Raw genomic sequence first — 13,628 nt, 5'->3', positions numbered from 1 at the left:
CTTGCCCCACCTACATTAATTAGCGGTCAAGAAAATGTCTACAGACATACACACTGGCCTGTCAGATGACAGCAGTTCTTTAACTGATACTCCCTCTTTCCAGGTGACTGCGTGTGTGTCAAGTTGACAGCTGCAGCAGCTGTAACGACAGAAATACAGTACTATACAATTTCATGTTTTACAAATACTTTCATGAGTACAGTATTCATCCTCAATTTGATCCTCAGCACTGCCAAAACAACAAAGCCTTCCAGACTGACCAATCTGCACTAAACTCATTTCTTTCTCTAATCAATAGTCTCCCTTCCTTTGACTCTACAGCCGAATCACCTCTTCATATTAAACTTGTAGTCATGGTGCTTTCAGCTTTAATTGGTGCTTGTGTGAATTTGTTCCATAGTCTCTGCTGAGTCCCTTCCTCTCAGGCACTTGCTGTTCAGTTATGGAGAGCGCACGCTCATCTACTCCTATGGGCTTTAGTTATGCTTTTAACAAGTGACATAGGATCTTTCCACTTGCAGATAAGGCACACACAGGTCCAGAGCAAAGTGATCTGATTATAATTGTGTCCTTTGCATTTGGTTTGGATTTTAGTGCTGTTCCGTTTCCACTTCTCCCCCTCCATGTAACCAGCCTACCTCCATTGTGTACCAGGCTGGACTGGAAGGCAAGCTTAGCCAGGATAGGTGGGTGCACAGGCAAAGAATACATAACCAGGAACAGCTTCAGAGAGCTGGTTCTGTTTATTGGGGGCAGTATTTATGCCCCTGGGGAGGTGGCCAGGGTAGGGTCTCTGGGACAAGGTTTGTGTAGCCATGTACAATTTGGCTACGGCAGGGTTGTTGGAAGATACTTGATCTGCATACTTGGGAGCTGGGGGATGGAGAGCTGGACCTTATAAGGTCAAACAAGGAATGTAGCTTGATAACCGTTAGGGTTGTAAATTCTTATACTAGGGTTAATGATGGGAGAGCCTTTTTTTTTTTTTTTTTGGTGTCAGGTTGGGAGGAGGGGAGTTAGCCAACTCCTGATGTCCTGTCTTTGAGGTTTCCAGGATTGAAGCTGTTCCTGGGCCATTACAGACCCACACTTTAGTATTTGATTTAGTTTTGATGGGCTGTCATTAGCCCCGGCTGGCCTGGGACTCAAAATGCAGCACAGGAGATAGTGTTGTTACTGAGGCTCTTGTTTAACTTCCCAAAAGCTAAAAGTGTAGGTTGTGAGCCGCCATACCTGTTTGGGTTCTTTTCTGTTAACTGCTTTTCCTTTTTTTTTTGCCTGTGTGTGTGTGTTTGGGTACATGTGTGCATATGATGGTATGTAGTTGACATTGGGTCTTCTGTGATGGCTCCTCATCTATTGTGTCAGAGTATCTTGCTGAACCTGGAGCCCACTGATTCCAAGCTCATAGAGCTAAACAGATGTCCTGGGATACCTGTCTCTGCCTCTCAATTGTTGGAATTAAAGATGTTGCCATCTCTGCCTGACCTTTTACATGGATACAGTTCATGTGAATGCTGATCCTTATGCATGTACAGCCAGCACTTTATCCTTTGAGCCATCACCCCTACCCTGTGGGAACATAGTACAGATACTACATCCTATTCCAAATAGATAACATTGTCAAGTAGCCTTCTACATACTTGGTTCTACCTATGGATTTGTGCCACTTTCCATCAGAGTAGCTTGTTTTTACCATGGGTGGTAGTTAATGCAGACTCATAACTTTTGGAGTTCTGAGAATAAGTGAATCTAAGTAGGACCTAAATAGGACCTCTATACCACCCACTCCAAGGCAATTTACAAAAGAAAGCAGCAGAAGAGGCAAAGAACACAATGAGCATTGCATGTGGTATTTGGTCACATTGTATCCAGTCAGAAACCTGAAAGTGATGAATGCTCATACTCAGGACCCACGCCCATGGATGCTTCTGTACAGTCACGGTGGGTCATCCTGTTAACCTACTCAGAATAAGCCCTACATTCGTGCCCAGAGGTTTGTCTCATGGTTGACTGTATAACCAACAAGTTGCTTTTTCTCTTCCAGACAGGTTTCTGCATATTCCTGGAACTTCCTTTGTAGACAAGGCTGGCTTGAGCTCAAGAGATCTGCCTGGGATTAAAGGCATGGGCCACTACCACCACCGGATTTTTTTTTTTTCATTTTCATTTAATATTAGCCATCACAGCGGGAGGCCTGGTTTTATTTTTAATATTAAATTTTAAAAAATATTTTTAGCTAGGTTTAGTGGCGTTTGCCTTTCATCTCATCACTCGGGAGTCAGAGGTAGACAGATCTCTGAATTCGAGGCCAACCTGGTTTGTAGAGCGAGTTCTAGGACAGGCAGGGCTACACAGAGAAACCTTGTCTTGAAATAATTACTACTACTAACAATACAAATGATTTAATGTTGTGTGTGTGACTTTGTGAGTGCCCACAGAAGGCCAGAAGCTGGAGTTACAGGTGGTTGTGGACGGCCTGGATTGGGCACTGGGTACCCAATTCAGGTCACGTAGAATAGTGTCCCAAAGTGCTGAATGACTCTTCAGCACTCTGGATATTTTTTCCAGTTGGTTACTCATGGCAATGGTACAGTGAAAAGGAGATCTGGAGAAATCCTAGATGAGTGCTCCCATCCCTCAGAGAATGCCTGTGTCAGTGAAACACTCACTGTTCAGCAGGGATGACACATCGGGTAAAGTTGGCCTCTTCAAAGTAGCCATAGTAGCCATGTCTATATCCGTAGATTAGTGGTGACAGTAATCCTGGGTACTCACGATGCTAAGACAAGAGGACCAGGAACTGAAGGACAGCCTGAGAAACTTAGCTAGACTCTATTAATAGGAAATAAATGCAACATATAGAGCCACGGAGTCAATCAAGTTCATGCTCAGTGTCACAGCTTCTCTGCGGTAAGGCCAGCACCTAACAACATCAGAAATCAACCACCGAGTTCCTATTTTCAAAAGAAACTAGCTGCCTGGTACCCATTGGTTACACTGCACTTGCTACCTTAACATCACGGAGGGACAGTCATTTATCTTCAAAAGAGTGGGCATATAGTGTAAATATTGATTCCTTTTTTTGGGGGGGGGGGAGAGACAGGGTTTCTGTGTAGCCCTGGCTGTCCTGGACTCACTTTGTAGACCATTCTGACCTTGAACTCACAGAGATCCACCTGCCTCTGCCTCCCAAGTGCCGGGATTAAAGGTATGCAGCAACTTTTTTTTTTTTTTTTTTTTAAAAAGCAATCTCAAAAGTACCATCCTGAGAAATGGTGGTAGAGTAACCATATACTCTAGTTACTCATGGCAATGGTACAGGGAGTTCCTAGACTCCCTACTACATGGCTAAGTATTTGCGAGTATTTTTAGTTCAATTTGTCTATTTTCTGAGAGGGTTTATTGTTTAACCATGGTTGGCCTCAAACTTGATTCTCCTGCCTCAACCTCCTTAAGCTGCAGTTTGTATTGCTCCTGCTTTTTCAGGAGCTGTTGGTGGTGGCACACAACTGTGATCCCAGCGCATGGGAGGCAGAGGCAGCGGGCTGAGTTTGAGACAGCCAAGGCTACAGAGAAACCATCTCAGAAAAAAACCTCCCACCCAAACCAAACCTCTTTCCTTAAGCATTTCCTGTTATTTTAAGATTGACAATGAAAGTCACAGACCTGTAGCTGCAGGTGTTGTAAAATCAGGCCAGCCATTTGCTTTGCAAGAACCAACCTGTATCTACGACCTATGAGGGTTCGCTTCCTCTTGATTACTCATTTTTTGAAATAGAGGCAAGTATATTTCCACAGCTAAACTACTGGACCAGTGCTTGCTCAACTTTTCCATCTCTGGCTCATTTGTTCTGATTCTGTAAATTTCCATCCTTTGTTCATGTAAACCCCTTTACAAAGGGTTCACAGACTGGCCAGCAGCATGGAGCCTGGTGCACTACTCCTTCAGCTGCATTCTAACCATCGCTTCAAACTGCCTGTTCAATTGGCTAGATTCCCAGTAATTCGAGGCACACCTAAGCACTCAATACGGCAGGCTGGTAATGTAGTTTAGCAGCTGGTATTGACTAAATTACCCAGGAATCTTTTGCCTGCTGTAAGAACTCTCATCACCAAATAATCCTTTCTCCAAGGATGAGCAGCTATAGACTTTTATTAGTGAAGTGTTTCTATACACCCAACAGCGCTCCTCTTTAATTGGCTTTCATTTCTCCCATCTTCAAGGCCATGGAAAAGCTAACACAACCAGGAACTTTAAACAAAATTTTATTACACAAAGGTTGTCACATAATTGGATACTTCTCTACTCTGTACAGTTATTCTCACTCTCCACAGAAAGGCTGCTTCTGAACTTCTCATGTGGTGACACAGCGCTACAATCCTGAACAGAACAGTAGAAATGCCTCAGTGATTTAAGTTGAAAGCAGGACACTGGTATATGGCTCTTGCATCCAGTATCAGGAATGTACAAATGTCTTTATTCAAAAATACAAAATAAATTATCTGTAGGCATGGACAATGACAGCAGTAAACCATTATATATTATCAATGGAAACCAGTAACTGATGGTTACAGTGATTAGCCAGCCTTCTCTTCAGTCATTTTCTTCAGGTGACTTCTCTGAAGTTATCCGCGAGGAACCTGCCTTGAGCTTCCTGTCACAGTTCATTGATAAGGGCAAAGCACTATTCTAGGAATTAGAACATGCCACCTCCCATACCCCCTCCCATTCCACCCATTCCACCCATTCCAGGGTCCTTCTCTTCTTTAGGGATTTCTGTCACTACAGCTTCTGCTGTAGTTAGCAAGGAGGCCACCCCAGCAGCATCCAGTAAAGCAGTTCTTACAACCTAAAAGAAAGTTTCAGTAAAATGATTAAGGCTTAATGAAAACCAGGTGAAACAGCAAGTCATCAATGTTTAAGAAATGTTGGTTTACCTTTGTTGGATCAATGATGCCCTTTTCCACCATGTTCACAAAATCTCCAAGCATAGCATCATAACCAACCTCTGAGGAACTCTGCAAAATCTTCTCAACTATCAAAGATCCTTCAACACCAGCATTCTTAGCAATAGTCATTGCAGGAATTTTGAGTGCTCTTTTAATAATTTCTATACCTACAAAGCAAATATATTTTTGTTTACTTTCATGGATGCCTCAATAGCTGTTCTTTCAGAGGACCTAGTATGATCCTTAGCACCCATGTAGCGGCTCATTATTCTATTTAACTCCAGTTCCAGGGGATCTAATGCCCTCTTCTGGCCTCTGAAAGTACTGACTGTACACAGCACACAAGACATATAGGCAAAACAAAATTAAGAACACGAGCAAAGAAAAAAGTTCAAAGCCCTATGTGTGAGAGGACTTATCAATACTACTTTCAATAGAAAGAACCGGGCCACAACCTCATCTGAAAGATAACTTTTACCTATTTTCTGATCATCATTAGCAGGCTTTAGTGAATCCAAGGCTGGGATACACCGAAGCAGAGCGCAGCCCCCTCCCAGAACAATGCCTTCTTCAACAGCTGCTCTTGTAGCATTGAGAGCATCCGTAACTCGGTCCTTCTTCTCATTCACTTCAACGTCACTTGTCCCTCCAACCTAAAGAATAAAAGAATTCCAGTTAACACCTTTCCCACTCAATGCCTACCTGAAGGCACTTAGAAGGCAAGCATGAGCTGAGCGGGATATGGTGTCACACATAAGAGAACATAAGGCAAGGTGGGTTACCTTGACTGAGGTTAGCCTGGACTACAGAGCTCAAAAGCAGTTCTAGACTAAAGGGTTAGTATTTGTTAGCAGTGACTAGTCCCCTGTGGTGCAGTGTCCCAGCAAGGTGCCTCTTCTGAGGAATGTATCCCACTACCCAAAAGTATCTTTTCCAGAACTTCTATGGCATAAGCTAAAAAATGATGCTAGCCAGGCATATTTTTATTGAGTTTGGGGCCAGCCTGGTCTACAAAGTGACTTCTAGGACAAAGAGGGCTACACAGAAAAGTGAGGCTGGGAAACGAGGCAGTGGTAGACTGCTCACACCACACAGGACAAGGAATGTGTAGTCTGAAACATAACACTAGTCAGGGATAGATGCTTACTCAGAAGGCCTTGCAATACTGCCTAAGTGGGGTCAAAGGGCTCGCCCTGCAAGCCCAATGGCCTGAGTATCCCTGGAATTACAGTGGAAAGGAAGATGACTAACTGCTCCTGATTGCTACATGTGCTCCATGGAAAGTGTGGTCGTCTGCACACATAAAACCAGAAAATAACAAACAAAAGAACCTGAAGCTATCTAGTTACTACTGGTAACTACCACAGTGTTAAAATCATTAGGTTCTGAGCCAAATAGCTTCTCTGCAGGCCAGCCTTACCTTCAACACAGCTACTCCATCTGAAAGTTTAGCAAGGCGCTCGTTCAGCTTCTCCTTTTCATATTCACTAGTTGTGATTTCCAGCTGCTCAGTGATTTCTTGAATACGTTTTTCAATGTGAGCTTTGTCACCCTTTCCTTTCAAAAGCATGGCATCATCTTTGGTGACAATGACCTCTCCAACTTTTCCTAAGTCATGAGCTTGAACATCTTCAAGATTTAGATTCAACCCCTCTTCTCCAAATACCTACAAAAGTAGTGTGTTATTAGTGTCTTCCATTATACCAAGCTTATCACTACATGTATAGATAACTTTGTAAGAAAAAACAGCTTTTCAGGGCTGGAGAGATGGCTCAGATGCCAGGAGCTTGTGCTCAGGGATTCTGAGTACAAGTAGCAGCATCCATATGGCAGCTTATAGCGATCTATTAACTGTAGTTTGAGACCAAATGAATGCCTTCTGGTGTGCATACAATACAGACAAAACACTCATGCACACAAAATAAAAATCCAAAAAAAACCATGTTTGTCTTTGAGATGTCAAGGTCATTGGTATCCCCAAACAAGGTCTGAATAAAATCATTTATACAAATTGAAAGTAGTTTAAAAGTTTTGAGAAACTTTTAATCATGTTCATTCTTAGGCTGGACTCAGCAAGTGAAAAATATGATCATAATGCAATCCCTGTATGTCCCAAATACGTAATAGAAAGAAACAACCATATCCATTTATCATCATCATCTATAACTCGCCATCTGGAAGCACAAGCACAAACATCACAGAGCAAAGCAGTATGACACCAATGGCTTACTTACCGCACCACCAGTAGCAATTGCCATATCTTTAAGCTGGTTCTTCCTATTGTCCCCAAACCCTGGAGCTTTGACTGCTACAACCTGAAGACCAACTTTTAGCCTGTAAAGAACATTTAGCCATGTAAATATTTAAACGGAAGGGAGAAAGCATCTAGTTTAGCTCCCTAAGCTCCAGTACTACTCAACCGTTCCCCAGTCCTACTCTTTTTTCCAGCAACTTCTGGTCTTACAGAAGACGAGATGCAAATCTCTACTTATCGAAATTCATTCCAGGCCAATCACCTACTTAAAGAATTGTCTCCAGACAAACAGCTGGATGTCAGTGTTAACCACACCAGTGTGAGAAGACACATGGACAGTTCTAGTTCTCTCTGGGAGGCAGAGGCTGAAGGCCTGTGTGCGTCTGAGACGGTCTCAAACAAAGCCCTGGACTCAGTGCAAAGATCATTACACCACACACTGCAACTCCAAGACACAGGCAGATCAAACATGGAACTAACTTAAAAAGCAACACACATCACCTTCTGCCTAAAAATATAAGCCACCAAATCCACTGTCTATTACCTGTTCAAAACTAGTGTGCTTAAAGCTTCTCCATCAACATCTTCAGCAATTATAACCAAGGGCTTCCGATGGGCATTGGCAATTTCAAGAGCAGGTACAATGGACTGGACACTAGAAATCTTCTTTTCACTCAGCAGAACATAGGCATCTTGGAATTCACATTTTTGACCTATAAAAAGTGAGCAGTAAAATCAAATTCTAATACTGAGAAAACTAACAATTTACTTTCACAAAGAGATAAGCAGCTCATGTTTTTCTCTTTATTTACCGAAACATTAATTTTTAAGACTTAAAATTTTATTTTTACTTATTTCACCAATCTACTGCCTACAACTGACAGTGTATTTGAAGATTTGCTCTTACCTTTTGATGTGTTAATAAAATATGGAGAAATATATCCTCTATCAAATTTCATGCCTTCAATAATTTCTAATTCGTCATTCAGGGTTTTCCCATCCTACAAAAAGGCAAAGAATTAGAGGAATGGATTTTAATGAAAAAACAAAACTTGAGCAGCTAAATCTAAAGATGACCCAGAGGTTAAGAACATTTGCTTTTAGACCTGGTTAGGTTCTTGGCATTCACATGGGTGGTTCAGAACTGCAGTTCCAGAGATTGTTTCTTCTCTACTGAGCTAACAGACACACACGGTACATGCACATACATACACATGCACGCATGCAAACACTCATACCTAAAAATAAAAAATCTTTTAAAAGATACAAAAGCCAGAAGCAGGCAGATCTGAGTTCAAATGCATTCTGACCTCAAACATGAGCAAAACCAACAACACCTGAAATTATACACCAAGATAGCAAAGGACTACATGGTGTCTGCACCACACAAATGTTGCAGAGCATCTCTAACTACACTCCTGCAAAAATCTGAAGGTGAATATGCGGGCACATGCCTTTGCTCCCATCAGGAAAGATGGCAGAGGAATGCCATCTCTGAGGTTGAAGCCTGTAGTCCCAGGCCAGCCAGGGTTATAACTGGTCAGGCCTTGCTCCACCCTCCGTATTTACAGCAAATTACGTTGGATGAATTTATGCATTCTGGGGGGGCAAAGCTCCCAATTCACAGACCAACACTGAGTACTATACTCAGTACAGATGCCAAGACAAAGGAAGGAATTGTGCTGTCATAAACAGATTCAAGTTTATTTGGAAAACAGATAACCCACTGCAGATATTATCAAAAGACATCACTCTCCACACTTGCCTTTACTGTGATGACGCCCTTTCTTCCAACCTTTTTCATTGCATCAGAAATGATGTTTCCAATGTCTTTGTCTCCATTTGCAGAAATTGTAGCAACCTGAAATAAGATCACTATTTTCAACCCTCTACACTGGTAATTTTATAGTTAATGAAGTACTGGTTAAATGGAGCTGCACTCTCAGTAAACTAAAAGTGCCGGAGAGACGGTTTAGCAGATAAGACTATGGTACAGAGCCAGGCAGGTAGCTGGTGCACACCTGTAATCCCAGCACTCAGTGAGGCAGAGGCAGGAGTTCTAGGACAGCCAAAGGCCACAGACAGATGTTCTGAAATAACAACAATAAAAACAAACATAGGAAAAGACTAAGGTTCAGGTCAGTACCCACACACACACTGGCTAGCAACTGCCTCTAACATCCCCTTCTATGGGTTCACGCATACATATGGTGCACACGAACACCTAGGCACATATGCACAAAAAATACTTGCCTACTATGCTTCAAGGACTAGGTTTGAGCCCATATAGGGCAGGGTACGTTGACAACACATTAGAACATCTTTGCAAATAATAAAAATTTTACATATAAATATGAATTTTACACCCATGTAAAAGGGGAAAAAAAAGACCTATTAAGATTCAAATTAGTACACCAGGCAGTGGTGGGAAAAGCCTTTAATCCCAGCACTCCAGTTGTAGAGGCAGGCAGACTTCTGTGAGTCCAAGGCCAGCCTGGTCTACATTTCGAATGGCAGCAGACATAGCTACATAGAGAAATCCTGTCTTGAAAAATGAAGAGACCCAAGTTTTAAAACATTAAATAAATAAAATCCTTACCTGAGCAATTTCTTCAGGGGTTGTCACAGGCTTAGACTGTTTTTTAAGTTCAGCAATTACAGCATCAACAGCCAACATCACACCTAGTTCAAGAATGTATGTTACCACAATGTCTATCATCATGGTTCCCAACCCGAGCACAAGCTTACAGACTCCTAACACTTATATGCAACCTCATGCCAGCAGCACTCCCCTAACTTCACCAAACGACGTGACATGCACTCAACCAATCACTTGTAATTTTACAATTTAAGCTGAAAACCACTAACATTTTGAAAACTTGACCAAGAAGCTGAGGGGTGGCTCACATCTGTAATCCCAGGACCAAGAGGCTGAGACAGGAGAATTAAAATTGTTGCAAGTCTGAGACCCACATGGATTATACAGAGCAACAAGCCAGGGAAGGCTAAGAGGGAGACCCTATGCATTCTTAACAAAAGCAAAACACTTCCATCAAATGAGACAAGTTAAAAAAACAAGACATGGACAGGCAAGATGGCCTAGTGGGCAAAAGCTGAAAGGCCTCAGTTTGATGTTGGAAACCCATGTAAAGGTAGGAGAGGACAACTCCACCAAGAATGAAAGGGCAACGATAAAGACCCGGTACTCTTACCTCTCCGGATTTCCACTGGATTAGCCCCTTTGCTGATCTTCTCAAAGCCCTCCTTGGCAATAGAACGTGCCAGAACAGTAGCAGTGGTAGTGCCATCCCCAGCCTCTTCATTTGTGTTATTGGCAACATCCTGAACAAGTTTAGCTCCAATATTTTTGTATTTATCCTTCAAATCAATTGACTTTGCAACAGTGACTCCATCTTTTGTTACTTTGGGACTTCCCCAACTCTGTTCAATAATCACTGTTCTTCCCTACAGTGACAGAAGAAAATAGCAACCCTCAATGAAGTCTCAAAAGCTGTCATTTACAATAGTGCTGCAACATTACTCTCAAAGGCCAAGTTAATCAACACATATATGACTACAGACAAAATGAACTCTGCTCATTCACCAGGAGTCTAACTTGAATGAGGCACAATAGGAGATTCAACTCCTGGTACTATCAGATGCTACCTATAAAATAAGAAAACACAGTTGATTAGCAAATCCCATAACATTCTTCCCATCATTTGCACATGAATTTGGCTGTGAACTTTTTTTTTTGTTTTTATTTTTCTGAGACAGGGTTTCCCTGTGTAATCTTGGCTGTCCTCCAATTCAGAGATCCACCTGGTTCTGCTTCCTGAGTGCTGGGATTAGTGGCATGAACCACCACTGCCCTTATGAACATCTATTTTTAAGGCATGATCTACTTTAACATTCATTCACAATGTATCTGCCATAAGGTTAAGAATAAACAGTGTGCTCTTCCTGTCCACTCAATAGAAACCTTCAGAACACGGCACCAAAAGTACTGGCAACTTTTGGATTTGAACCAAGTCATTCTGTCTTGAGCTATGCAAACAGGACTTTATGCAGCTTTTTATTTTTATTTTTTTAAATGTACATTGATGTTTTGTCTGCAATTATGGTTTAAGAATGTCAGATCTTGGAATTACATACAGCTGTGAGCTTCCATGTGCATGCTGGGAATTGAATCCAGGTCCTCTGGAAGAGCAGCCGGTGGCTCCTAACCACTGAGCCATCTCTCCAGCCCCTTTTGTTTGTTTTTAAAGACAGGACTTCTCTGTATAGCACTGGCTGCCCTCAAACTCAGCGATCCCCATACCTCTACCTGGACTGTGCAGCTCTTTAGGTCACTTTAAGTACACCACATCCAATGATGTCCTCAAAGTACTACAGCTGCTTATTCAACCACACAGATGAGTGTGATCCCAGCCTTTGAGCTCAGCACTGGCTTGGTCTTTGAGACCTTGTCTTAATACACACCAGGTGAGTAGTATACGGACTTCCTACAAGTGGGAGTGGACGTAGGGTGGATCAGGAGTTCAAGGATGGCTTTGCCACAAAGAAAGTCAGCGGCTGAGACTCTCCCAGAAAGCCAAAACCAGACAAACGTTTGGAGTATGAAAACTGCAGAAAACATGAGGTATGTACAATGAGGGGATGAATGGGAGAGCACAAGTTTCTCTCCAAGGGCAAGTGCAAACAGTTCTGGAGATGTGTGGTGGTGACAGTTACAGAATTGGCACTCAGGGGTGGAGACAAGAGTTCAAAGGCCAGCCTGGCTTAGAGTTCCAGGACAGCCAGGGCTATGAGAAAAGCAACGGAATAATGGAAAGATGGCTCCATGGTTAAGAGTACAGCCTGCTATTCCAAAGGACCTGGGGTTCAATTCCCAGCACCCACACAACAGCTCACAACTGTCTGTAACTCCAGTTCCAAGGGATCTGGCACCCTAAACAGACATACACGCAGGCAAAACACCAATGCATTAAAAAAAAAAAACCCCAAAAAACAAAAAGTAAAAGTAATCAGGTCTATGCTAGTGCATTTACTTTAAGTGCATTGCATACTTCAGTAAGTAAAACCTCACATCTACAACCATACACTGTGAGGCATTAGCCTTGACCTGTACTTTCCCTCTATACCCTCTAACTACTGGGAAAGGATCCAAACTTTAATGCAAGCATGCACACAAGATTCACAGTGCTTGAAGTTGGAAAATCCTCCCTGAGCTATTAACTCCTTTATTACATCGAAGAAGTCCCCCAAATCGGCTGCAGCAATATTAACGAGACTGTGGCAAGAATGTACCACATGCAAACTAGATTTTCACAAAACTTGACACTAAAGTAAGTCTATCTTGCAGCTAGAAGACACTATCTTTAACATGACTTAAGTATACGCATACCTTTGGCCCCATTGTAACAGCCACAGCGTCGGCTAAAAGGTCTACACCTTGAAGCATTAAGGCTCGAGCATCCGCACCAAATTTTACATCTTTGGCATAGGCCCGAGTTAGATGAGGAGCCAGTGCCCGGGACACTGGTCTTATCTGGCGAAGGACTGTGGGTAGTCGAAGCATTTCTGGGGGAGGGGGAAAAAAGGGTCATTACCAGCTAAGGACAAACTTGTTCACCTGTGCTTCAAAACCTAAATCTAGATCGGAGCACGGCTAATCGGCACGCCTGAGCCACACAAGGACATCACTTGCTAGCAACGGAAATTGGGAGACCGCCCCACTCCTGACCTACTGCACTGGCACAGAGCACACTTCCCCACGGCCACCCACGGCTCCCCTCGCGAGTTAATCTTTCACTGCCAAAGCGGCCATCGGAGCAGATTCGCTCCGAAAGTGTCTGGGGAGAAAAAAAAAAATCAGGCCGGCGTAAGCGAGGCAGGTTCCAAATGCAAGTGTTTAGGGAACACAGGTCCTCATGACGGTGCAAAACCCCGCTGAGGAGGGTGTCGCCAGGTAGCCACCGGAGTTACTGCAGCCCGGCAGCCAGCAAGGCCGCAGACACAGGACCGCGGCGCAGTCCAGCTGCGCGGCCCCACGTGTCTTCCCGAGCAGCAGCCCCGAGCAAGGTCAAAGCGAAGGCGCCGGATCCCCGCAGCCGGGGCGGGCGAGACCCTTCCCGCGACCCCCCTCCAATGGAGTCCTGCAGCGCGCCGGGCGCGGGTGGCCTCGGAGGGCCCAGGAGGTCCCCCACCCTCGGCCGTCCTTGCTCCTGCGCTCGGCCTGGGCCGCGCCGTCCCCGCCGCACGTGATGAAACCCTCGTGGCCCTGCCGGGCCTGGACGGGCGAGCCGAGCCTGCGGCGTCGCTGCCACACGCATCCCCCGGCCCGCCGTGGCTCGGTCGGCCCTGCGCGCGGGCCCGCCCGCCGGCGCCGGGGCCGCGTACCTGCGGGGCGGCGGCGGGA

The 13,628-nt window shown here is 44.0% G+C and overlaps 1 protein-coding gene across 2 annotated transcripts in view; it reads right to left on the bottom strand.

Annotated features, from left to right (window-relative positions):
• Positions 1–4,460: 4,460 nt before the first annotated feature.
• Hspd1 (heat shock protein family D (Hsp60) member 1) overlaps positions 4,461–13,628 on the bottom strand; it is a 9,732-nt gene continuing 564 nt past the window's right edge. The window contains exons 1-12 of one of the 2 annotated variants that reach the window (XM_055616658.1): positions 13,610–13,622; positions 12,615–12,790; positions 10,420–10,672; positions 9,807–9,889; positions 8,973–9,068; positions 8,115–8,208; positions 7,752–7,920; positions 7,188–7,287; positions 6,374–6,619; positions 5,432–5,606; positions 4,942–5,120; positions 4,461–4,853 (exon numbers count right to left, since the gene is read on the bottom strand). In XM_055616658.1, coding sequence (XP_055472633.1) covers positions 4,701–4,853; positions 4,942–5,120; positions 5,432–5,606; positions 6,374–6,619; positions 7,188–7,287; positions 7,752–7,920; positions 8,115–8,208; positions 8,973–9,068; positions 9,807–9,889; positions 10,420–10,672; positions 12,615–12,788 — 1,722 coding nt within the window. In that variant the 5' untranslated portion in view covers positions 12,789–12,790; positions 13,610–13,622 and the 3' untranslated portion in view covers positions 4,461–4,700. Of the gene's footprint in view, positions 4,854–4,941; positions 5,121–5,431; positions 5,607–6,373; positions 6,620–7,187; positions 7,288–7,751; positions 7,921–8,114; positions 8,209–8,972; positions 9,069–9,806; positions 9,890–10,419; positions 10,673–12,614; positions 12,791–13,609; positions 13,623–13,628 lie in introns of those variants that run through there. The other variant, XM_055616656.1, reaches the window with a different exon arrangement.

Source organism: Psammomys obesus, unplaced genomic scaffold, assembly GCF_907164565.1.
Source record: "Psammomys obesus unplaced genomic scaffold, mPsaObe1.curated_primary_1811, whole genome shotgun sequence".
NCBI lineage: Eukaryota > Metazoa > Chordata > Mammalia > Rodentia > Muridae > Psammomys > Psammomys obesus.
The sequence above is the reverse complement of the archived record's forward strand: the minus strand, read 5'-3'. Positions and strand labels throughout refer to the sequence as shown.